The sequence below is a fragment of the Seriola lalandi genome, unplaced genomic scaffold, assembly GCF_002814215.2.
Source record: "Seriola lalandi dorsalis isolate HSWRI2012SDOR001 ecotype SW California unplaced genomic scaffold, Sedor1 jcf7180002054901, whole genome shotgun sequence".
NCBI classification, from domain to species: domain Eukaryota; kingdom Metazoa; phylum Chordata; class Actinopteri; order Carangiformes; family Carangidae; genus Seriola; species Seriola lalandi.
In genome coordinates this window covers 7552491-7578502 of record NW_019525453.1, presented here as the reverse complement: position 1 = coordinate 7578502, position 26012 = coordinate 7552491, and the positions used below count along the sequence as shown (strand labels likewise).

General features: G+C 39.5%; 3 protein-coding genes across 6 annotated transcripts in view; 1 reads left to right on the top strand and 2 right to left on the bottom strand.

Moving 5' to 3' along the window:
• Nucleotides 1-1611, bottom strand: part of gtf3c2 (general transcription factor IIIC, polypeptide 2, beta) — a 28034-nt gene extending 26423 nt beyond the window's left edge. For both annotated transcript variants that reach the window (XM_023430324.2, XM_087180367.1), the window contains exons 1-2: nucleotides 1326-1611; nucleotides 239-348 (exon numbers count right to left, since the gene is read on the bottom strand). In XM_023430324.2, the coding sequence (XP_023286092.1) occupies nucleotides 239-263 (25 nt within the window). In that variant the 5' untranslated portion in view covers nucleotides 264-348; nucleotides 1326-1611. The remainder of the gene's footprint in view (nucleotides 1-238; nucleotides 349-1325) is intronic.
• Nucleotides 1612-3726: 2115 nt separating this feature from the next.
• On the bottom strand, nucleotides 3727-18459 carry znf512 (zinc finger protein 512). The gene is made up of 16 exons (XM_023430302.2): nucleotides 18227-18459; nucleotides 16582-16714; nucleotides 16320-16375; nucleotides 16040-16098; nucleotides 13678-14252; nucleotides 13144-13233; nucleotides 11995-12099; nucleotides 11736-11860; nucleotides 11420-11506; nucleotides 11069-11167; nucleotides 10802-10969; nucleotides 10413-10610; nucleotides 10074-10175; nucleotides 9614-9676; nucleotides 9256-9354; nucleotides 3727-9052 (listed from the first exon to the last, which is right to left on the bottom strand). The coding sequence occupies exons 2-16, from the start codon at nucleotides 16679-16681 to the stop codon at nucleotides 8294-8296; spliced, it is 2685 nt and encodes an 894-aa protein (XP_023286070.1). The 5' UTR covers nucleotides 16682-16714; nucleotides 18227-18459; the 3' UTR covers nucleotides 3727-8293.
• A 1449-nt stretch (nucleotides 18460-19908) lies between these two features.
• LOC147817754 (uncharacterized) lies at nucleotides 19909-25188 on the top strand. 3 transcript variants are annotated; one of them, XM_087180398.1, is made up of 6 exons: nucleotides 19909-20044; nucleotides 20289-20314; nucleotides 21644-21835; nucleotides 23116-23312; nucleotides 23500-23527; nucleotides 24394-25188. In XM_087180398.1, the coding sequence occupies exons 1-6, from the start codon at nucleotides 20010-20012 to the stop codon at nucleotides 24486-24488; spliced, it is 573 nt and encodes a 190-aa protein (XP_087036524.1). In that variant the 5' UTR covers nucleotides 19909-20009; the 3' UTR covers nucleotides 24489-25188. The 3 variants fall into 3 exon arrangements, with proteins under 3 accessions (XP_087036524.1, XP_087036525.1, XP_087036523.1); XM_087180399.1 differs by having other exon boundaries at nucleotides 20005-20142; XM_087180397.1 differs by lacking the exon at nucleotides 19909-20044 and adding an exon at nucleotides 20096-20169.
• Nucleotides 25189-26012: the final 824 nt, after the last annotated feature.

Sequence of the window (26012 nt, the reverse complement as noted above, 5' to 3'; positions counted from 1 at the left end):
TGAATGCAGTAACCTAACAATACCAATTCAAACACAGCACATTCCTCCATAATTGACCAGTAGAGTCCACAACCTGTAAATTCAGGTCTTATTGCTACAGTAACTTCACATTAATTTTAGTGCACGGATTACTAAATTGTGCTCACAAAATACACGTGTCAACAATGTCATATCATCTTTATAAGGAATAATAAACTAATGCTTTTTAACAGCTGGTCAAAAAGCTGGTACAGTAAACCTTGTTCAGAGAAAATGGGATCCATAGGCTCTGGGTGTCTTGTGTTATGTCTGTCTGGTCAGATGCCTCCTCATGTGTAGAGCAGGTTTCTTCTCACTCCGGCTTTGCAGCTGCTCAGACAAGAAACAAAAATGAACACAAACATTCATCAACTGTTTTTATGCACAGTATCTGTTAGAATTACTTCTGAAAATGTGGTACAAACAACACAAGATTTGTTTCCAAAGGTATACAGTGACTGTACACGTGTAGTAACTTTTTACCATAAAACTAGTGACGGACTTACTCAATGTTGTCACAGTTCAGCCAGTAATTACACTAAATAACATTTCCAGAGACATCTTTACATTATTTTACATAGTCTGACAGCTTGTAAGTAGACTAGACAATGACTGGATCCATTTTGATAATTGATTAATAATTTAAATATGTTTTAATGAAAAAAATGGCAAAAAAAAAAAAATGTTTCCAACCTATCAAACATGATGATTTCCTTCAATACAATGAAGAGGTCACCTTGGACTCAAAGGTACTGGGATAAATTTCACTTCACTGACATTTTATAAACGAAACGATAAAATCCATGAAAAAAAAATCTAGTTGCTGGACTAAAGTTGATACTTCAAAGTAAATGCTGTGCCCAGGAGAAGTCAGAGGCAGGAATTAATACCGATATCGCATCGATAGTCCTTAGTCTGAGACTGACAAACCAAACCTCATTCAGGAATGGGACAGTTTTATTCTCTCTTCTGAACTGGTAAGTCTACGTGGGTAATAGATAGATGAAGATGACATTACCTTTATATTTTTAAGTCACTCATCAATTCGGCACATCTTTTAATTATGAAATATATCAAGTAATAAGTTATTTAAAAAATAAACTTCTGTAACTCGTTTGTTTTCCCAGTGACACATCTCCTTCCAACCACGCTACTAAGCTAACACACACGGCTAGCGCTAACTGATAAAAGTGGCAGTGGAGTGTAACGTTCTTTCACTCACTTAAATAATGGCTGCAGTTTTTAAAAATCGGCATGTAACCGACACACGTTACCGGCCATGACTACTATCATCGTTAAAAACTCACCCTGCGTCTAGTCGAAGCTTCCTCCCCGGTGGCGGAGGCTGAAAAGCCTTGAACCGAGCCCGGGAAGCTAGACTCCGGTCACTCGGTATCGAATCCCAAACTCTGCTACCGGGAACGACAACGTAGAAGATCACCGGAGCCGTGCAGACATAACGGACATTTACATCCAGTCGTTATTCTTTCGCGGATGGCAAACTGTAAACATCACCTGCGCTGTTTCCAGTGTTTCAGGTTACTGAAATTCACATTCTGCTTACATCAGGTCAGACCGCCATGTTACTGTACAGGCATGGTGGTCCACACCGTCCCCTATGTGCAGAGAGTGGAATGACACCGAGTATCTACAGTAGCAGCCGTGGGTTCAATCCTTGCAGTCAACAAATATCTTGGGGATGTCATCAAATACATTTGAACAATTACATTTGAACATACAAACAATTTTTTATTTTATTACTATTTTTGTTTTTTTGTGAGCACTGCCCTCTTTAGGCATTTTTGAGCTTCAGTTAACGTTCACATTAAATGTCAGAATTTGGAAAAAAATGTGACACATTGACTTGTGTCAGATTGGCAGGTTTGAGTATTTCTGAAACGGCTCTCCAATCTTTGTTACTCTGTGAGCTATTTTCACAAAATAAAAGGGGCTGATCACTCCTCATGTCTTATAGTACTGGTACATTTATTGACTTATCGTATCAAAACACTCACAAACTGATCTCCAAAACAAATCAGAGGAACAAGATGATTTAACAAGTCATCAAATATCAATATCCAAAACTCACATTCTGTACTACAACATCTGAAACTCACATCAGACAAAAATCTGAGTCATGATTCAGTCAACCTGACCACACACATCTGATAACACCACTGCCAATAAACGTCCATAAATCTGCTTAGAAATCCGAAAACAAAGAAGCTCCTCAGTCAGTTATGCAGTGATGGTTGTCACTACATCAATGGTGCATAACAAACGAGAACTTAAAAAAGTCAATTTAATTCACTTCATTTTCCAAAATGTAAACAAACATGGGCTAAAAAATTGGGGTTCAAGTTGAAGCCCATAGTTTAAGTCACTGTATCCATGGCAACATATTTCTTCTTCTTGGAAAAGTTTAGTTTGAATCTGTTCTCTTATCAGATGAGTTGCTGCCACTGATGATCACTCTGATGTAAACAAACTTGACAGTAACCCATTTGACTGACAACTGGCAAATAATTATCTGGTGTTGAGGAGGCGTGGCTATGTCTGTGTATTCGATTTAGTTGCATTTGCAAGAGATTTACTGAGTGAAGTTGTGTTGCTTAAAGTTTGATTTATACATCCATGGTTTGTACAGACTATATTCTCAGAACCTTTGGGTGAGCTACTCTAAAACAGAGGGTGAGCTACTGGTAGCTTGTGAGCCACCTGTTGGAGACCGCTGCTCAAGAGTTTTTACTCAGAATGGTGCAAAAAACAAAATCAAAATCATCAAGTGAGCAGCAGTTCTGTGGATTGGATTCACACTGTGTTGATGAGAGAGGTCAGAGAATGACCACTCGCATTCAGAGTGCAGGATCATCAAAATTGGACTTTTCAAGTCTTGAAGCCTAGTCTAATAAATCTGTAATTCTGCTGAGGCTCACAACAACATGAATCAATGGTCCCAACCTGGCTTTTGTCAACAGTTCAGGCTGGTGGAGGTGGTGCAGTGGTGTGGAGAATGTTTTCTTGGCACACTTTGGGCCACCTAATACCAATCAATCATCACTTGAATGCCACAGCCTATCTGAGCACTGCTACTGACCATGTGCATTCCTTAATGGACAAAACTTACCACCTTCTAAGTGTCCTCCCCAGTCACCAGGTCTGAATCAAGATGTTGGGATGTTGTAGAACAGGAGATTGACAGCTGACGCACATGCAGAAACGATGTGATGCAATCATCTCAACATGGACCAGAACCTCAAAGAGAAGTTTCCAACATGCTGTAGAATCCGCACCACCGAGAACTGAGGCTGTTTTGAGAGCAAATGTGAGTCATATTGTGTACTGAATTTTTATTTATCATTATTCATTTACATTTCATCTTATTTGTTTATATCCTAGTTATATGTTTGTTCATAATGTGTCATTATGTGGTCATGCTGCATGAGAACTACTTTACCACTAAGAAAATGATGGAGGGGAGTCCAGTCGTGAAGTCCAGGAACATGTGGGAGCAGGCTAAATCCTGACAGGTGAGGACCACTCCTGCGGGAAGGCTGAAGAGAGCAGGTCACTGGATGAACCTGTGGATGGACAAAATCTAAAAAAATAAAAAATATTAGGAGCAACAGGCACTCGAATTGGGGAGCTTTACTTACCTAGCGATTTACAGTACCTCCATCACTGTTACTGAGGACACAGAGCCCAAAATGACCATGAATTAAATTTTTAATTATCTGTTGTTATAACACTGCTAGTACTATGAAATAGCAGCACATAACTTCTAAAAAAAAAACAAGTAATAACATATTAAATATACAGATTCTGAATGTTCTGTTGGCTGAGACAATAACCGCTTTCACTTGAACAGAAATTATGTCTCATAAAAAGAAAAAAAAAGTGCTTTCTTGCTTTGTTATTACAAATGGTACAAGGCGACTAACTGAATCTTAATTTAAATCTGGCCTAGATAATATATGACTGTATATTTTCTGTATGGATGGTGGTGATGGGCCACATGATGTGAGAACAGCTTTTAAGTGTTTTCATTCATTTAACGCACAGAGCACAGTAACTTTCTATTTCCAGCATTACAGCGAGAACAGCCACTGGATGAAGCCTTCCTCAGGAGGTCAGGACCAAATCAACCATTTTAACCAAGATGTTACATGTTCACTGAATACCCTGAAACACAGCATCTGCAGGGGGTGATGGGCTATGATTAGGAAAAAAAAAACAAAAAAAAAATCATTCAAAGGTAAATGAAACCTTCAGTATTTGGTAAATATTTGATGCCCCTCACTAGTCCTCTCTGTTGTGAAAGTAGAAGCCTGCAGTAGTTAGCAACTCATCTATTGGCACTGAAATACAAACATGATGACAGGCTCAATTTGGATGATACATCTGGGCTCAAACATTAAAAAAAACATATGCTACTGTACATAAAGTAACAGCAGGATGACAAGGTGCAAAGTGAAAACATGTCTGAGCTAAACTACTGTAGTTTATCCCGCCAAATAAGAAGTTTAAGCCATTAAATGTCTGATTTCACTGAAAAAGCTTCTTTTTTTAAGTATAAAATGAAATGCAGTCAGAGATCCAGGGTGCTCTCTTAATGCTGAGCAATGCTGTTCTTTGTGCCATCAAACAGTTCAAAGTGCATGCATGGTGATAAAGATTTGGTCACAAGCATAATCCACATGGGAAGTATTTCAGCAGCAACGGCAGAACACATACAGTGAGTCAGTGGCCAAATTTGTGTTCATGTGCCCTCAAAGGGTCACGAGATTAATCTTAACGAGAAAATTAACAGGTTAAAAAAAACCATGCAAAAATAGTTTCCAGATGTTCCTCTCATCTTTGCTTTTTTTCTTATAAATTACTGGGCAACATTGCCTCTTATTGCCTCTCTTGGTTGACTTGGTTATAGCCAGTGGTTCACTGTAACGATGGGTTACAAGTAAATATTGCTTTATTTCAAGGTATCACAGGGCATAAAGGTCGGAAAACACTGACCTAGGTGATGAAAAATAATTACATTAATTATCTCATCATGATTATTATTGGGAAGTACTGGGCATTTAGCATGAGTAGCAACATCCACAGTGCCTAAACAAAGAAAAAAGCCCCACTGCAACACATTCAAACTTCATCAGAGTCAATGTCTTAGTAAATGATGCAACAACTGACTAGCACCACAAGTAACATAATATTAAGTAAACATAGAGTAAAAACTAACCTTGCACATCAGTGTACTGGGTCCTATCACTCAACACACTTGTGGATCGATCGGGATGTCAAGAGAATGGATGAATATTACGTTATATAATCAACTGAACTACGGAGCTCCCATGAAAATGACACTTTCCTAACGTTGACAGTTTAAGCTGCACAAACACTTTTATCAGCAAAAGAAATATAATAAACAGTGACGTTAGGGTTCTAACACCCTTAGTGTTTGGGCCCCTGATAGAAAGGCATTCTCAGGCTTATTACTCAGTGTTGAGTAAAAGAAAATGTTTTCCACCACTTTTTGAGATCCATGGTGAATAATAATAATAATAATAAAAAAAAAATCAAGCTTTTTGAAATACTTCCCATGTACCAGGAGGTTTTCTCTCTCAAACTTAAACAACCCAGGCTGTTCTTCCAAAAGGCATCTGATGGAGGGCAATGAAGGGTAAAGCACTTTCAACAGAATCAGATACAGTAAATATTTTTACATAGTTTGTTATAGACAGATTCACAGATTAAAGGGTAATCCTCGCTGAATGTTTCCAATGATAAATGATAAACAGAAGTGCACAACAGAGCGGGAAACCAATAACCAAATACATTCATAAATGCAAAAAACGTAAAAAAAAACAAAAAACAAAAAACATTACAAACAAATGACAACAATGACAACCATCCATAACCGTACACCACTATAGTAGATACAAAATGCAGAGTACATAAACATTAGGCTACATGCTATTGGTTAAATATTCTGAGACAAAAGCAGGTGTGACTTTGAAGAATTAACAGAAAAGAAAAACACCCACCCTCCATGTTAAATACTTTCCTTCATGAGACTTCACCTGTGTCAATGTCTGTGAGTGAGGTGGAGAGGATGTGTGCTTCCCTATAATCCTGTTCATTTGCTCGTCAAAAATCCCCCACTCTGACCGCATGTCCGCACTGTAACATAATCAATAAGACGTCCTCGAAGTTTATTGGCTGTTGTTTCTTGATTAAACATTAAGAGCCGTCATATTTCTGTGCTTTCTTTGTGTCCCTGCTGATATTAGTTCGGTAAGTGAACAATCGTCCAACTTGGAATGTTTAAAATGGTTTTTACAAACTGAGCGTTCTTAACATGGACAAAGCAGTTTAAGGAAAATATTAGAGCTGAAATGATTAGTTGATTAATCAATTAATCATCTGCCAGAAAATTGATTGGCAGCTATTTTATCTAATGGTTTTCTTTGTTGATATTATATGAAACTTCATAACTTTTATTTCGGACTGTTTGTCGGACAAAACGAGACTTTTAAAGACATCACCTTGATAGAAACCGTGATGGGCATTTCACAGACAAAATAACTCATTGATTAATCCAGAAAAATAATCAGCATATTAATCAATGATGAAACTCATCGTAAGTTGCAGCCTTAAGAAACATCTTAAAGGTCCACTTACTTGCCTTTTAGAGAACTTTAAACTCACATCTGCAGGGTTTGTCAGCAGAGAAAGAGGAGCTTGGAGAAAGCAAACTCCATCCACAGAGGAAGACCAGCTTTCAGATGTGGTTGAAAGCTTGGGGAAAAGCTAGTAAGTGGACCTTTAGTTTAGATGGTTCTCTGAAGTTTGGATGTGTTGAGGTGGTGGTCTTTACTTTTGTTAAGCTAAGATAAAAAAACACATCACTGCAAATGAAAGATTCTCACATCTCAACAACCTTTAAAAAACAGATCTCAAAACTACATGAAGAGATGGGCTTCACTCAGTGTTGGGGCCCATTTTAAGATCTAATTAATGACATTAATCACAATTTTACTTTTTTGATGCTTCTGTTAATCGGATATTGTGTGTTGAGGACATCGAGAGAACAGTGTCACCACTAGCTCAATATCTTGAGAAATAAACTTGTTTAGATGAGAAGATCGATACCACTCACGTCTGTGTTTGGTATAGAGCTACATTCAGGGGACGATTAGCTTAGCTTAGCCTAAACACTGGCAACAGGGGGAAAGAGCTAGCCTGCTTCTGTCCAAAGTACAAAACTACCCTTACAAAACTTCTAACACTGGGTACTAAACAAGCTGCATCTCATAAGTATAAACACAAATGAAACAACATGAATTAGTGGTTTTAAGAGGAGGTAAAGGCTGTAACTATTTCAGCTCTGAAGTACTGGAGCGATGGATGGACTGTTGTTTCGGACTTAAGAAGAGTGGTGTTGATCTTTTCATTTGATAAAATGTTTCATAAAATGTTGAAGTGTATCTATTAACTTTTTTTTGCCTTTTTTTTTTTGCTTCATTGCTCTTCATATATAATTAGCCTGTTTGAACAAATGAAATCCCACAGATGAAAAGGTAAGGGAGAACTGATTCTATCAGATCTGACCAGAAAAGTTACACTTCCAATGTTATTTAGCCCAGAAAAGGCCAACTGGTTGTAATTAAAAGTGATGATGAGCAGTATGAAGTTATATCGATCATACTTAAGAGGCACAAAATGTTTTCAGAGAGAGAGCGACTAGACAAGTCTAACAAAACACTAGTCTGAAGCATCCTCTCTTCAGTTTAGAGTAACTTTTTCCCTTTCAGGTAAACATAAAAGTGTTTATCAAACTTTTTAAAAGAATAAGACACATTGAAAGTTGGTGAAAAGAATCTGTTACATATAAACACACAGATAAACGGTATAACTATATTTCTCAGAGCTATACAGCGACAACCATTTCAATACACAGAGCCAGCGTCTGAACCAGAAGTGTATAGTCTCGTAACCACACCGACACCTTGAGGTTTCCTTGAAGGAACCCGTCATCATCTAAAAGCTTTCTCAACTTCCAAAACATCAGAAGTTACAGATTGTAGCTCTGTCGTCAGCTGCCTTCTCACCTGTTTGTCTTGTGGGAAAACGTGGATTTGTTTTCATCATGTCACACTGTCACAGCTAATAAAGTGTGGACGGACACCCGATGGTATCTCTTCCTACTTCTGTTAAAATCAGCTGTGGTGCATGAGAGCATCTGACATGTGTTTGTAAAGTGTAGTTTTGGGGTTTTTTAAGTGTTTCTTTGTCGCTTTCCAGCCTCAGGGTGGGGCTCCATGATGCCCGGTCGTTTCAGATTCCACTGGTCGATCTGTCTTTGCCTGTCCTGCTGCTCCACCTCTGATTCGCTGGATGAGCTGCCGGTATTACTGCTGCTACTGCTGCTGCTGCTGCTGCTGCCGCCGCCGCTACCACCTCCGCCACCACTACCGCCTCCACCAGCGCCAAAAGCAAGGCAATCCTTCCTCTTCCCATCAGCCTTCCCCCTCTCCCCTCCTCTCTCCCCCTTCTCTCTCCTTTTAACCTCCACCATCCCGCTGCTGTCCTCTCCGGGATTGTCAACATCAGCCATCTCCATCTCGATCGGGGCCTGCTCTGGTCCTGGCATGGCTCCTCTCCGGTCCATATCCACCCACAGTGGTCCCGCAGGGGGCTCTAGAGGGGTGTACTGGAGAATCGGCTGCTGGAGCTGGGTGTTCACCTGTGGAGGGAGGTTCTGGTGCTCCGGATGGAGGAGCTGGGTTTGGTGCTGGAGGTGATGCAGTGGCTGCAGAGGGTGCTGCATTGGCTGGTGCTGGAGCTGATGTTGCTGCTGATGGTGGTGGTGGTGGTGGTGGTGGTGGTGATGCTGCTGATGATGATGATGCTGGAGATGGTGATGGTGGTACTGATCCACAATCTGCTTGTCCACATTATGGACAAACTCCTTGGATTGGTTTTTGAGGAACTTCTCAAATTTCTTGGAGGCTTTTTTGTTTGTCACAAACCAATCCTGTTGACACACACACACACACACACACACACACACACACACACACACACACACACACACACACACACACAGACACAGGCGCAGGAGGAGAGGAAACACAAGACAGGGTCAGAGCAAGTTAGCAGGGGTGAGCGTGTGGCGAGCGTTCAATTAAATATTGTCTGCTTACAGTGACACAACCAGAGAGAGCAGTTGGTCGTTACCTGTGAATGGACAGAGTTGATGTGATATTTCACTCCACTCTCAGAGTTAAACTCCTTGTTGCAGATGAGACATCTATATTTTCCAGCCTCAAAGTCGCCCTGAAATCAAATCAAATGAGAACCATGAATTGATCATCAAGCTCTGGAAAATCCCACACTTTAACAACTATTCACTGGACTCATGAAAATACAGACATCTCTGCTCTCTGCTCCGACTCTTAAAGTTTATTGTGGTGTGTTTTATAGTTTATTATCACACTGTGTGTTATATTGCCACAAATTCCAAGAAGCACAATTTCTGTACATTCATTGGTCTTTGCACACACTTGAACAGAGAAAAGGGAGGGAGATGACCTACCCGTGTGCAGAGTCCCAGATGAGCCTTCAGCCCAGACACACTGGTGTAGGTGCAGCCACAACCCTGACGGAGACACAAATGTTATTACAACAACATTATGGATTTCTGCTCAGAGAACTGGATTATTTGGCTTAAATATAAACTAAAGGAATCTAACAAATATAAATATCACCTCCACATAAAGCAAGACTAAACATGACTGAACAATCAATAAAATGAAAAATAACTTTATAAACATGTACATTGTTTGATTTGAGTTATTTCATTTTTATTTCAAGGGATTTTGCTGATGGTTGTGTCTTATTTTCTATATCATATGTTATCATCCTCATAGTATTATATAATAGCATACAATACAATAAGCACCATCCCATAACCAGCCTTCAACCACATCACTGAGAAAATCAATTAAATTCAAAAATGTGATTATCCCACATAATCTGAAGAAGTAGTTCTGTACCTGGTTGGGACACTGGACTTTCCTCTGCAGCTTCACCTCATTCTTCCACTTCCTCAGCACCTCTTGGCTGAAGGCAGGGAGGCCTGGTCGGGAATATTTTAACTATGAAGGACGACATGAGCAAGAGGAAGTTAATGAAACTGCAAAGCCCAAATCCAGGCATATATGTACCAACATTATACTGGTATATATGGTTGTTGTTAATATCTCGGTGCAGTTGCCTTTAAAATGATTATAAATAGAAGCGACTAGTTTGCGAAAATGTTTTGCAGTGTTCTGAGTAAAGATACCCTCATATATTCTCCAACTACCCTGCATATAATGTGATTCTCCTCTTGCCTTTTTGTCATCGGGCACCAGGTCTGACTGAAACTTCCTCTTGGGCCAGTCTTTGGGCAACTCGTTGTTGGCAATTTCAGCCAGGTGGAAGTTGGCCACCTGTGCCGAGGCTCGCTGCACCCTGCCGCTGGCCGTCCTCTCCGGGTTGGCCTCCCTCTGGGCCTTCAGTGCCTCGTCTTCCTCAGTCTTCTGGGGCATCTGGGTAGGAGGAGGGGGACAATTTCAAGGTGTATGTTATACATCTTAAGACTTAAGAGTTTTAAATTGGATGAAGAAGATATTTAAAAAAAATATTCAGATTTAATCCAGAGCATCTTTAAATGTGCTAATCAAACTGTGTCTTTGGTCTGAATCACCTGAATTAACAGATTAAAAAACATAGGACTCACAGGAGCATGCTCTGATTTAAGGTGGTATTCCAGACCAGCCTTGGATTTGTATGTTTTCCCACAGTGGGAGCAGTTCAACAGCATCTTCTCCAGCTCGGACTCCTCCTTCCCACACTTCTTCATGTGGTATACATAGCCCATAATACTGGTGAATGCAGCGTTACAGCCCTGAAACAGAAAAAAACAGAAATCATTGTACCATGCCATTATCTCTTCTCACATCATACTTATTCTTCTTTCTTAGTTGGATATGATTTGTCTGTTTACCTCTTTAGAGCATTTTAATTTGCCCAGTCTCTTCAGGATTTTTCGCAGTTTGTCTTTGATGGCGCGATCATCCAGGTCCTTGGCGTCGTCTGCCGAAGGCTACAAACAAAAAGACTCATACTCTATAAAGAGTGTGCTTCAAAGCATACTCTGCTTCAATGAAAGCTTTGTTCATCAAGTGATGGACGGTTCCTCACAATTATACAGCTGAAACATCATCATAGTTGAAAGCAAATCTGACTGTTGCAAACTGTGTGTCTGAGACGGAGGAAATAACTCAATGTGTAGTTTAAAGTTTAAAACTGGTAACAGAAGGTAGGCACCGTGAGGATTAGAGAGGAATAGTCTTACCAGATGACTGTGGTCAGCCATGATGTGATACTTCATCCCTGTTGAAGACTTCAGCTGTTTCCCACAGTGTTGACAGGTAAAAGGTTGCTGCACACAACAGATTAAAGTTACATCACATACACCAATTCATTAGTTTGTGGGCCTTACAGTTCGGATACATTCCAGTGCAGATGTGTATGTTTTGTCTTAATAACAGCAGATTCAGTGATTGCTACATTCTACTGCTACGCTGTATGGAATATATATGAAAGGCTGTATGCTTTAAAACTGTATTTATTGTAGACTAAGTAAATATAAAAAAACGTGGAGTGCTCACCAGTCGGCAGTTCTCCATGTGTTTCTTCAGCCCCTCCACAGTCTTTCTGCTCACACTCTTACATTTCGGACACGTGACTCTGCCTTTGGCCACAATCTGGAGCTGCCAGCGCTCCTCTTGACTTCCTGGTGGATGCCAAGAAATAAAGATATTATTTATTTTACTCAGTAGAGATGTTCCAGAAGGAGGAGTGTCCAATATAAAGTGTGATTATATAAAGTCCAAGTCTCAGCTGTAGTCTATTGCTACAGAGTCTCACCAGGGGGGTAGGTAGGAGGCTCCTTCTTGGTGCTGAGGACCGGAGGTTTCTGCTCCTCGCTGGGCTGGGCGGTCGAAGCCTCACCAACACTGCCTCCATCTGAACCTGAAATATTTTCATCACACGAGTTTTATTTTTATCCAAAACCGATTTACTCTTTTCCTGCTTCCTCTGCTGCCTGTGCTCTTCTTTCAATCCATCTGAACAATATGTTTAAACTGAAAAAATAAAGTACTATCAAACCCTTACAAATTGATTGTGCTATTATTATCTGTACAAAAAGAAATGATTACAAACCAATCATTTTCCTCCTGTGCAAATAGTTTCAGCTACATCTACAGCAGCTGAATTTTTTTATTCTTTATTGATTGATCTGCACGAACTGCTGCCAGAAAATTACAACTGCTGATACTAAGTAAACTCATCTTAGTAATACTTAACATGATTAACAACTGTAGGCCCAAATGAACATAAGTTCCACAGGGAAAATAACAGTGCTATCACTCAGCTGAAATGGAAAAAATGCCCTGTACTGATCAATCAAAGATACTGTCGGTGGGAATGGTCCAACAGGACGCTCTATCTGAACTCTGAAGTGTCTTTTAACGCTGCTGCTCAGCACAATGAGGCATCAATCCACTTTATAATTAGGGCAGATTTACTGTTTCGTTCCCTGAACTTTGTGGAAAAGATGTGACAACTTCTTCTCACACTATTCATATGTGAAAGTGAGAGCTTTGTTGGTGAGCTACTGAATAATTGTATAAAAAATATCACATCAGGGTAATAAAAAAAGAAAAAAGTGAATACTACAAAATGATTTGTATCATATATTCAATTGGTTCAATTTAAAAAAAAAAAAAAACCTTTGTTTTGAAAATGCAAGTGTTTTACTAAAGCGTAAAACCGTAGTAAAAAACTTTGTTTTTACTAAATGTAACACACTATAATGTAGAAGTATGCAGATATAGACAGTTAAGCTACATAAGTTTGGTATAAACCATTTACTACATGTTTATATGCTGCTTCTGAATGCTGAATAGGGTTAAATAAAGTGTTCTAAGACTGGTGAACAAGACAACCTTGATGCAGGAGGGCATCTGAAGGATGGGTTTAACCCATCAGATATCAGACTGGATGGTGACTTACAGGACTCTTTGCCCTCTGGCGGCTGGGAAAAGTTATTAACAGGAGGGCTTCGCTCCATCTCCACTCTCTGGACCTTCTTCATGTTCAAGTCTTTAAAATGACAGAGGAAGAAAAAAATCAATCCACAAAACCGCAAAGTCAGAAAATATCAAAGAACAGTCTGTCGACGCCTCACTCTTGGTGCATTCACTTTTAAAAACTTCACTAAATTAGCAATAATTAACCATAATTCAGGATCGATAACTAACATATGATCATTCAGGCCAATCTGTAGTATTTTGTGCTGCTGTAGTCAGCCAATCAGAGTCAGAGTTAGAAGGATTTCAATCATCAAATTCATTCAGTTTTTTTTTTAATTTTGTCATGAAAAATATGATTCCTTACCTGACATGTAATATAGTTGGCAACAAAAATGTGAGAAATTAAAGTAAAGATCTTTCAGATGTGCAGACTAGCAGCCTACGTTGAGACCTCACATACAGTGAGTCCTGTATTTGACTATTATCATGGAATACAGTGTGTCTGAATATGTACCAGGTCTCCAGACGTGTCCTCTGTCTCTGCTTGTGTTGCTCCAGGCTTGGTCTTGGTTTCGGCCGGATCCCCATGCCTGCTCTGGTCCTGAGGACGCCCGGTCTCTACCTGGATCCCTGCCTGCGTTCCAGGCCTGATCCTGGCCTCGGTCTCTGCCAGCTGCCCAGCCCTGCTCAGGACCTCGGTCCCGACCCGTCATCCAGGCCTGGTCCTGTCCAGAATGAGCTCTGTCCCTGCCTGCTATCCATGTCTGGTCTTGACTGGAGTGTCCCACCCGGTCTCTGCCGGAGTTCCAGACCTGCTCCTGGGGTCGGTCTCTTCCTGGGGCCCAGGCTTCAGGGCCTCTGTCCCTAATGGAGTTCCAGCCCTGGTCCTGAGGCTGGGACTGCTCCCTGCCAGCCTCTGGGCCTTGAGGCCACGTGTCCTTCGCCACCAATCTCGGAGGCAGCCTCGCTGTGGGCGGGGCCATGGAGCTTGGGTCCTCCCCATTGGCCAGCTCACCTGATGACATCACTGAGCAGCTGGTGGTTGGGTAATCTACTGTTCCTAAGGAAACACTCTGGAGGTCCTCATACCTGATATTAAAAAATGTTACACATGAGATTATTTCAGAAATGACCATAAAACATTTTTTACCTGGTGTGGCAGAAATGCATTCACAGGACACGCTCACTCAGACCACTGGCCTTTCTAAATATCAGGCAGGATTGTCTTCCTCAGACATTATGAATGGGATACAGTATTTATTGCATAACTGATCAGTATTACAAAAGCTGCCTATTAGGAGAACTTCACTTGAATTTTAACTTGATTTGGACAAGATTCCACACATAAAAATCATCTTCATCAAGGATATAAACATTCCAAACTGTTAACAATGAAGAGGTGGTGTGTTTATTTGTATATTTTATCTTTACCTTTGTAATCTACTTCCTATTCTCTTCTCTTTGCTGACCTTACCTAACCTGATTTCCCCCTGGGATCAATGAAGTATTCTGATTCTGATTCCTGAGAGACACGTTTATTACTACCATTTGGAAAAAAAACTTGGCAAAAAAAGACTGCAGCAAATTTAGAACATCTGAGGCACAAACATAGTTGTGCATATAACAGCAAAAGAAAACAAATGACAGCTTGACTGTGCTGTGGCTGAGTCAAAGCCCAGGAGGTGAATAGTTGGTGGAAGGTGCGATCCAAGAGAAGTTTCCTGTTTACCTTTAATCTAATTAAGCATTGAGCTCTCTGTTCCCAAGTGAACTGATTTCACCTCAGTTTGTTTGCAATGAGAATGAAACATAAGGATATAAACATGAGTCTCTGTTAATGCTCATATTCAATTATTTCTCTGAGAGTTCTTTTCTGTTCTGAGATGAATAAAGCCTTTAAGCTCTTAGAGCAGAGCAATTTACTGTCAGTCACTGGAATAATCACTGGTGGTGGGAACATATTATATATAATAAGTAGGTATGATTCTAGGTTTGTTTGCAGTAATACAGTCAACTCTGACAATGAGATGAGATCCACAGCAAAATAATGTAATGTTGGTATGATCACACATTAAATGAATAAAACAAAGTTCAAATAAACTCAAACATTCTTAAAGTGAATTCATCCTTAATATCTACATAAACACGTCAGTTAATGAAATTTGAGCTCATCATCACTAATCCTGTGTTGGCGGGAAAGTAAGATTTTAAAGTCCAGGCATTACAGCTGCATTGTACAGTGATGTTTAATGTAAAACAGCTGGACTTCAACTTGACATGGTGACAAATGAGGAGTCTTCACACTAGCCAGAGCATCAGAGAGCAGGCATTAAACAGTCATGCTCACAGCCACATAGTTGGAATAAAATGATAGGTAAATATACTTTGTGAGAGGAGCTTTGTAATAAAATTCTAGTAATAACTGTCATGTTTTTGTCATCATCACATGTCCTTTATTTAATGTTAACTTGCTGGATTAGACATTGTTCATCAAAAAATGTATAATACATAATGTTACTTCCACATCCCCGCCCGAATCACACCTGACATCCTGTTGACATCATCATGAATGTGAAGTGAAGCGGACTGGTGTGTGATATCTACGTACACTGAATTTTGCATGCAGACAGCTCATTTTTAGTCGCTAGCGGCTCCATTAACAGTATCTTTTGTTAGTTATTGTTGGTCAGCTACACAACAGCTGTATCTGCTAAATGCCAGGTTTAAATGTTTAGTCTTTAATGTGGTGATGAGTACGTCTCAACACTCACTTAAGCTTGTGATGAAAGCCAAGAGACACATCTGTAAACGCATCTGTCATGTAAAGTTGTCATGCTAATTCAAATGAACTGTGAATAGACTGATCAGTTTCTTACCTTTTTCTACCATAAGTTCTTTTCATCTTTAGAGCATCTTGGGCTTGAGACTCGTCATTCTAAAACATTCAAGTACAGAACTGTGAAGATCCAACCGTGTGCATAAAGTTAACAGATTCTGAGTATTAGAACAAGGAAATGGACGACCACATTCAAACACTGTTTATTAGCAACATTTTCTGGTAACTACTTGATAGCTTCTTTGATACAACCCAGCGGTAGAAAAATAATACACATACATGCAGAAACAGAAGCAGCAGGATGTACATTCCACTCTCACCTTAGGGTATCCAACTGCATTTGATTGACAGGCTCTTTCTGGCATTCGCTGAACAACTGTTGGAAAGATTGAAATTTAATTTGATTCAAAACAATGAAAACTCTATTGCAAAGTTACTGTATAGTTTTCAAAACAAAAACCGACATGTTCATCTACATGGATGACACAGGGGCAGGTAAAATCACATGATGTTTCACAGTCAAAATAACAATGTCAGGTGTTCACTGATTATACTGATTGGAATAATATCTTTTTTTTGTACCTGGACATGGCACTCCACTTTTAGGTTGTGACTGGACAGACTTTCTTTTTCTCGGCACATACAAAGGTGACATATCCCCTCCAATGTGGGCAGGGTCCATTCTAGGGGTGCCGACACCCCGAAGAGATCACCACTGAAAGAATATATGAAAGAGAACATCATAAAATGTGTTGCACATTTACATACCTAAATAATTAATTCACATTTCTATTTTATTTTCTCTTATGTTTCCACTTATGTCAAAAGATCCACTGATTTTTAAAACATATAAGAGTAGAGTTACTCTACAAAGGGACTGAGGCACAGTTGCAGTTTGAAGCCACTGAGCGATCAGCTGACACGCCTGGTATTTATCGTCTCGTGTTACCGGCTCCTGGTGATGGGTTTAAAGTAAAATAAAAAAAGTTTGGAAACTACTCTTACACTTGATCCCATAATTCATAACTATTTCCACAGCTATGTTCATTTCCATTTTTCCAGTCTTCTCATTAGTATTTATTTATCAGCCAAGCTGTTTGTTATCTGCAAATATCAGAGAATCCAAACCATGAAAATGGATTGATTATTTGATCATCCCTCAATGTTTTATTAACTTTTAAACCAAATCAACATTTGAGGAAGTACAGTGCACTGATGCTGTATCTCCTCCCAGACTGCTCATCATTTTATATCAGCAAGTCTTACTAATTTCAGAAATGCTCAAAAAGTCAGATGTTAGTAAAATTTCAGTATCATCATTTTGCACTGATATACTGTATATATCTGTACCGAGCCAATACTGTGCAAACAACATATTTTTAAGCAGCAGCTGACAGGCATGTCACACAGTAATACTTAATGCAAACTTGAAGAAGCAATATCATGATACTGTACTATGGTTATTACAAAATTAAATTTCTACATGTGTGACAAGAACATCAAAGTTGCAGTGTAAAGTTTCTTCAGAGGTTTCTATGGTGACCATGATGACTTTTGATTGTGTATCTGGAAACATCATCATAAAAAACACGTCACGAGTTCCTGTAATCCTCTGTAACAATATAAAGGCAGAATATTTGAGTCTGTTCCTGCAGACTCTTTCCTTAAAGGTTCTTTGAAGTACCAAAAACTGGTTGTGTTAACACACTGTTGAGCCTGAGGCACCGTTTTCTGCTACTGTAGGCTACAGCACCCGTTATGTTTATGAGTGTGTGTTGTATTTCCATCATGCTTGACATTTGCGCGGTGTTTGCATGTGGAATTGCCCCCTGTATGTCAAACTGAAGGCCACTGCCCCCCAGTTTAATGCTCGGAAAACTCAACAGAGCCATCAATAACGACAGAAAATGCCCAACTGTTAAAAACATGATGTGTATGATGTTTTTTTTCCTTGGTCCAGTGAACATCTCCTATTCCAGGACTAAGGCTTCAAAAAGGACTTCAATCCACCATCATTATTGTCTGTGTGGATAAAAAAAAAAAACACATAACATTTAGGTTTTGACGACGACGGGCAGGAAAACACGTCCGAAAGCTGCAGCTAGAGCAGAACAAGTGGACTTATCCAGCTAACGAGCCATTTTTCCAACAAGCGGAGAGACACCATAACCTGACCTGTCTGCCTTTCATTGTTTCCTAACGGTGGAAGAAATGCGAGAGAGCCTACCGTCCTACAGCTCACTCCCTCTGCAAGGACGGTTAGCCTCCATGTCTTCGAGCCTGGCCTCCTCTGTCGCCTTTCCCCCGGCAGTGATACCACCAGGAAGGCTAACATCAAAGGAGGCCCGATTCTGGTGTTAAAAACTCTGAGCTACAACCTGAGCTCGCTCAGCATCTAAATATGAATCAGTACGCCGGCATAATTCACCACACTGTATTAGTATCTTCTTCAGAGGAACGCCCTCCTGCTGGAGAGAACAAATAAGACCCGCATCTGCTGCTGCCTTCAGGTGCTGTCGGAAATATCGCATTTCTTTTTCTTTTTTTTTTTATTTCTTATGTGAAAATAGCAGAATTATCCTGAAAATATTTTGGAAAAGTTTAAAAAGAACGATATTAGCAACTACCTCAACTAAAATGAATGCACAGATGTGGAAAGAAAAGATAGCTAAATAGATGAACAATTAATGAGTGACTCTAGATTTCAGTGATCTCAGTGAATTGACATTAAATCGAAACACTACACACTTTGTATTTTGCTAATGGCATCATTTAAAACACCTATAAGTTATTTGTTTCAGTCTTCCTTAAGGTACCCCACCTTGAAAAGTAAATTTCCAACCCCCATGAGATTTGTGCCCATTGACATGGCCAGATTAATTGGCTGGTAGCAAAAATGTGCTACCAGGCCCCTATAGCGTTGCGTTGAGAAGTGCTTTTCCCAAGTGCTGCGTAAACAATATCCTTGGTGTTACTTAAGACGGGACTCCCCCAGGTAATGTAATGGTTATATAAGTTAATGTTTTGGCCACCAGTTAAAATTCACCCCACCCCACCCCTACCACCCCCATCAGCAGATGAATGGGAGAGCAGCTTTCTTAGTGTCAAACTCTGCACACACACTGTACATCAGTCTGCACAGTGAAGGTCAAACATCTAAATCAAGTAACAAAAAGCAAAAGGCATTTTGAGTGGAGGGGGACTTTAAACAACAGTCATCAGAAAAGTTACTTTTGGCTCAACAAATTGTATTTCAGTATTCCCCACTTTGCTTACGAGCAGACCCTGAAGGCAGCAGCAGTCAGCAGCACTGGGACCAGGGGGGCGGGTCCTTCTGGAAGCAGCCTGCCTGTGAGGGGAGGTTGACTGCACCAGGGGAGGGGGATAGGAGCAGTTATATAGTGAAATTATTGTTTCTATCAAAATTATCCAAGTTTACAATTCAGTGTTCACCAGCTGGTCACTAACTTTGTCTGTTTACTGTGGCTTTCTCAGAGCTTGTTTGTTCCTGGTTCTTTTCTCTCCATGCAGGGTAATATAAATCTTATACATATCAGTACTTTACTGCCTTGTTAAAACTCTGTAGCTGATAAAAATCTAGAAGAACCAAATGATCAGACGTTCCTCTCTGTGGTTTTCGCCTAGATAATGAAATACGCAACAAGTTAGTCAGTTAACAATTAAAAACAAGTTCACCCCACAGCTAACCTGGTTTAAGATAAACCTGTTCTTCCCCAGTGATCAGACTCCCTCCACCCCCATGTGAGGGGGCTCTAACATAGGGGATTTCAGTAATCTAAAAACAACATAAGTGACAATCAATTGCTGCACAAATTTGCTCCAATTACCCTGCTGTGTTTATACCCTGTGAAACGTGACCCAACAGCACGTCTCATCTCTGCACGTCCTCCTCAGCGGTCAACCTTAAAAACACGCTGCCTCCGAAAACAAAAGTGAAAGTTACTGCAGTGACGGAGAATTTTTTTTTGTCAAGTCGGGCTGGGACTGATATGCCAGAAACTACAAGAAATTATCAGTCTCTTTCGTAAGTAAGATACTTTGAATGTTGTAAATAATCCCAGTGAGGCTGTGAACTGCTGAATCTCTAACCATGCACCGGGGTAGAGATGACAGACTTATCAGGTATATTAAACTCTGTCTTGTAGGCAAGTAAGTGTTTGTGCAGAGCAGCTGTTACAGTGATCTTGTGACGCATATACTGCCTAGCTTAGCTATTTTCAATTTTGTTAAATTGTGTTGATTAAACGTTCCTCTCTCTTTCTTTTCAGAGAAATGTCTGACGAAAGAATGTCAGGTGAGGAAATCATTGGGATGTACTGACTGCATTTATCTGCTAATGCAACACTAAATTACATTTAGTGATTATTTAAATCTACTCTCAAAAATATTTGTATATCATCAATGGAACAACTGGCTGCTTGTTTGCTAGTGGTAATGAATCCTGAACTGACTCAGCAGACTGCTCCCAGCTACAGACAGCTGCTTTAGGCAAGAAATCTTCAAAATGCCACTGCAACAGCAGGCTGGCTAAGTTAGCAACTAGCTGCTTTAACAGCTGGCAGTGAAGGAGGTGAAAACGAAAGGGAAAGTCAATTTTGGACTTACTGTACATTCACCAGGTAGCCATAAATACAAATGATAATTTTTGCTCTATGTCTCTGAGAAAAAAAAAGCAACTGTTCAAATTCACCATTTCATAACATGTTAGTGTTGTTTTTACAGTAATTACAGTTGAACTTTGTTACAAATGTAACTGTATAATGATAATGTTATGAAAACATGAGTGAGCAGATCTGCTGCATTATCAGCAGGCAAAGCAGTCATGATTGAAAGTTTTGATTCATTTATAAAACATATGTCAATTAAAGCTGTGTTTAATCCAAGCATTTCTGACTTTAGCAGTGGTAGTATAGAAACAGAGACATCAATGCACTCTGCTACCCCAACCCAAAAGTTTAATCACTTACTGATTTGATTTGTTTTATTCAGTTACAACTAGGGCTGGACAATTAATCTAAATATTATTAAAATTGCAATATGATCACGTGCAATATCCAAATCGCTGGAGCTGCAATTTTTTTGATCATAGTAAATTGTGCCACAACATACTATAAATGAAGCATTGTGGTGCAACAGAGATGCTCTGGCATGCAAATCATATTCACCAGACTTAAACGAACATGCTTGTTTGGTACAAGACCCCAGCAAAACTATCATCATCATCATCATCATCATCATTTTTAAATATTTTACTGTGAAAATGAAATGCAAGAACGACCCTTCCAACTGAAATCGTGACTCATATCGCAATCGCAATAACTGCCAAAGTATTCGCAATATGATTTTGTATTTTTGTGCAAATTGTTCAGCACTAGTTACAACATTTATTGACTATGTAGTTAGCCAATCACCTGTAGATCAGTATGTACATCAGTAAGTGATACTTCACAGTAAACAATGTGATGAAATGAAGCTGCGTATGACTGTCCTCAGTTCAGTGTTGGATTCTAAATTCAGTCTGTTGCTTGTTCAAAGTGTTAATTCCATTCAGTACAAAACAGAGTCTATATGAGGTTTTACTTTTTCATTAATGACTCAAACATTCTTCTTCATTTGTCTTCAGCGAAATGGAGGAAGTTCTTTGTCTTCTTGGCGGGAAAAACTAATGATGCTCATCTAGACTTTGTTAAAAAGTTGAGAGACGCTGGCCACACTGAGGTGCAATCTCCTGAAGAATGTGACTACTGTCTGGTTTTCTGTCCTATCGCCTCACGAGTGGGAGCGGACGTCGGCGACGCCCTGGATAGGGCTCCTGGTAATGGTTGGCCAGTTTCACACTGGCTGCTCAAATGATGTGTACGGAGAAATTTGACCAATCAGCGTTAAAAACTCCTTATTTTGGTATTAAAATACTTTACATAATGATTGCTTCTGCACAGGCTCTAATTGATCTTGCAATGAGTCTATTTTTAACTATTTCCCCCAATGCCCCACATTGGCAGTCCTTAGAAATGAATCAATTTCAGTCTAAAATTTGGCTGTTACTGTGGAACAATTCACTTTCCGCGTCCACGTGACGCAACTGTCATCATCCACCCATGTCCAGTGAGGGACACCTTCACCTCTATGTAGACGTCTGCATTTGTGACTGCACGGACCAAGTGCACCGACTGTACAAAATGGATTCTAGTTTTGGAGAGATGTTGCGTGAGGAGACGATTCTTCTGTAAAACAATGCAAAGACAGCCAAATGAACCTTCAATTTTAATATGAGTGGAACTGCATGAGTATCTGAGAAAAGTCAGAGTCTTTACATCAAGGATTAGTGAATTCTCCCTCTAACAGCAGGGTTTGGCAACCATGTTTGATGACTGGCTCAAAGTAACTTTCTATTGAAGAAATATTCCCTAAAAAGAGTGTTCCCAGGTCTGTGGATTAGCCACTATAATTGAGACACTGTTTCTAGGAACAGATGTTCCTGATGATTTTTAAAATTGTAGTTTTTCTGCATAGTGAGTGCCACAAAGTTAAATTTCATTTGCATCCAGGCTGAAAGCCGGTATTACTCATGGTGATGAACTCAAAGATAACTGATTTACTCTCATCACAACTCAACTTCCAAACCTTGTTTCTAGATTGCAGACCACAGCTGTTTCAAGCTTAAAAGCTCTGATAAGCCAATGTATGCTTTCTGCCTAGCAACAAGTGGCAGACAGACAAAGTCAGTGACTAGCTGGTGAACATAGTGGAACATTTAGCCCCTTGCTTGTATTTCTTAGGAGTTGGTGGTGACCAAAGCAAAGCTAAGAGGACAGTGAATATTACATGTTTTCAAAAAATTCTGGTGATGATCTGTATATGCTAGATGTGTGAATAGGCAGTTGTCTGGTTGTCCATATTAAATTTTTAAAGGTGGTTATATAATTTTGTGTTTACAGCTTGGATCAAAAATATAGACATAAAAAAGGCAATAGCAGGTGAATTGAAGAGCCAAATGTATGCAGAAACGTAACCATAGCTTGGAGTAAAAAAATGATCTCCACTCTCAAGTTTCTACTTGCTTCTGACTGATTTGTGTTATTTTTGTGCTTACAGCTGGTAAACCGATAATTCTGGTGGTGATGCATTACACCTTAAGTCCTAACCATGTTGTGGCTGACAGCAAGAATCTGGTGGACAAACCAAATGTCCAACTCACAGTGGATTGTCTGTTCCATGGGAATGCGTTCCTCGAGTCTCCCACCAATGGATTCGCATGGAAAGAAATCCAGAGGTTTCTCAAAATTACCCAGGTAATGACTAGATTTACTGATGTAATACAATCAGGTTTACATACAATCAGTGTGGAGTTCACTGGTATTGTGAAATTGTCAATACGGGACTGTCAATGTGTTCCACCACTGAAGTGATGCACATGATATAGTGTGATGATTACTAATTTTCATTACTCATGTTCTTTTCTTTCTGTCGTCCTTGAAGAAATCTAAAGCAACTGAAATCATGAATTGTAAGTATGACTGTAATCGTGATCAGATCAGATTTTCTTAAGCGTTCACGTGACCATGTACATTTAATTGTTACATTACTGATGTGTGTAATCCTCATGTCCATGCTGGCTTTAAAGTGACACCTTCCTAGTAGGCCTCCAGTCTAACAGAGTGGGTACAAAATCCTTCCGTGCAAAAACATTATCCTCAAGTTCAGGTGATGCTTAAACGAGGCATCACCTGCCTGATTTATCGAGTGGGTGTTTCCCATAATTAAAGACTTTTAGTACAAAGCTCCCTCTGTTTTTTGTTGATGAGGTGCCTGACAACTTAAAGCCTAAAGCTGAACTGCAGATAGCAAGTCACCAGCATTGAAGCTTGTCTGTTTTCATAGTCGTGGCCATCAGTAATATTGGGTAAGTTAACTTTTGACTCCTAGTGAGATGTAAGACAAGGATATTTGGAGGTGAAAACAAAGGTGTACAATTACTATCCAATGTGTCTCCACTACAGTTTGAAGTGCTATTTCCTAGTTGAAATTTGACCAAATATAAAATGCGTCAGTTTTTTTTTGGCTGTGGTCACATTTGATTCACCTCTAAATAAGCTGCTTTGATGACTACATCTCTCAGATCATGGACTGCTTGTGTTGCTTTCCGTAGTGGATATAGTGAAATTGTACACAGTGATCAGATTTTAAAAATAACATGTCTGATGGTCAAACTATGAAAATAAAACGCAGGCTGTAAAGAAACCTTGAATTTTCTTTAAATTCCTTTGCATAATGGAACAATGATTTTTCTAATAAATAAGCCAAGTCCTTTTAGGATTGTTCAACTTGTAAATGATACCAGATGACTCAGTGCTGTGTTTTTCTCTGTTTTAGATATGAAGAACCATCTGACAGAGATCGCTGCAACTTTTATTGTGGGGGCATTGGTGATCACTGTGATACTCGTTATTGTTGAAGTGACAAAATAGTATGGAAAATAGCAACGGCTGTCACTAACATGCATGAGAAAATCAAAAGGAATCAGTATCACATTATCACAATAAAGGTTCAAAATGAAGGGTCAAAATAAATGTGCTATATATCATGTATGTGTGTAAAAACTTACTTACTATTGTTGTTTCTGTAGTATAATTGTGAAGGCTGATATAAATGTTTTTGGACTCACAAATATTACCTCTGAAGTACAGTACAGGGGGAAATGATGGAGAAAGAGTAGATCTGCAGATACAGGCTTAAGCAACTGGCTGAGAGTTACTTTAAAGGATAGGCCCATAGTTTTAATCTTATCTTGAAACAATAAAATCATGACCATCTGTACAGCACATTGGGAGGGTTTTTTTTTTTTTGGCTGCTGTAAAACTAAACCAAACACAACCCCGCCCACACCAGTACATCTTTCCCAGAATGCGGGAATAAATTAGCTCCATAAAATGCTTCTTTATAAAAGAAAAATAGATATTTATATAACTGTACACCTTATCTATACAGCATAAAGAGTTTACTGTCATGCACATGTTTAAATGTTTGTTAGTAGAGTAACCTGTGCCTATGCAGTTTTAAATGAAGACAAACATCTCTGTAAAATAATGACTGTTGCTTCTTTGTGCTGCTTAAAATATGAAGACTGTATTGTTCATTGAGAACAAATAAAAATGTAACTGTATCATATTTGTGTATCTTCTATTTGAGAGTTCCTGAACCAAGTTTAGCAAAAACTAACTAAACAACGCTTTGTAGGGTCAGCAACTGCACAGCCTCTCACTCAAAAGCCAGTTTTGGTTGATAGCATAGTTTATTCATATAATTTAATGTCTGACAGCCCAGTGAGCAGGTTAGGATTTCCTGTCGATGCCCAGTGAACAAAGAGGGAATTGTGTAATGACTGAACATTTGTAATAGTTTTAGAATAAAGGTCTCCTTACATCCAACAAAGTGAATGTTGGATTAGCTGATAGTATCTGAAAACCCCAACACAATCCAACAAAATCATGACCACTTCAGGCAACGATTAGCAACCAATAGCCAGGTGTGCAAAGGTGCACCACAATAAATACCTTTGAGTTTGAAAGTGTGTGCAGTTCATTTTGTTGAGATTTCAAACACAAGTAAAAGACAGGGAGAGTGATCAGGGAGGCAGTCTAATGACACCAGGAGGCTTTTTGCCCTGTCTTCAAGTGTGATCATTTGGAACAGGTATAAACACTTTTGGCTGTTAACGTGGTTGGACGACAGGTTACACAAATGCTGATAACTTTGTGTTAGCTTTTTCAAGTTTCCTGCTCTATCATTCACAGACAAACAGACGTGGAGTCCTGTTGTATACTTTTAGTGCCATGACGTCGATGCAAATTAGACTTTACTTTGAGTATACTGCAGACACTTCAGCCATTCTGGTCTCTCTCTCTCTCTCTCTCTCTCTCTCTCTCTCTCGTTGCTTGATGACAGTTCATGCTCTGAGCAGTGGAGCTCTGGAGGAGGGGGATTAGTTAACA

Bases quoted from the DNA above. Each gene is read 5' to 3' on its own strand.
- znf512 (XM_023430302.2), bottom strand. From the start codon at position 16,681: ATGGACCCTGCCCACATTGGAGGGGATATGTCACCTTTGTATGTGCCG. The intron at 16,099-16,319 runs GTGAGAGTGGAA...TGAATGTTTTAG, and splicing joins ATGCAGTTGGATACCCTAAG to AATGACGAGTCTCAAGCCCA. The intron at 10,970-11,068 runs GTAAACAGACAA...TTTCTGTTTCAG, and splicing joins AATTAAAATGCTCTAAAGAG to GGCTGTAACGCTGCATTCAC.
- LOC147817754 (XM_087180397.1), top strand. From the start codon at position 20,111: ATGCACCGGGGTAGAGATGACAGACTTATCAGGTATATTAAACTCTGT. The intron at 23,313-23,499 runs GTAATGACTAGA...TCGTCCTTGAAG, and splicing joins GGTTTCTCAAAATTACCCAG to AAATCTAAAGCAACTGAAAT. The intron at 23,528-24,393 runs GTAAGTATGACT...TCTCTGTTTTAG, and splicing joins AGCAACTGAAATCATGAATT to ATATGAAGAACCATCTGACA.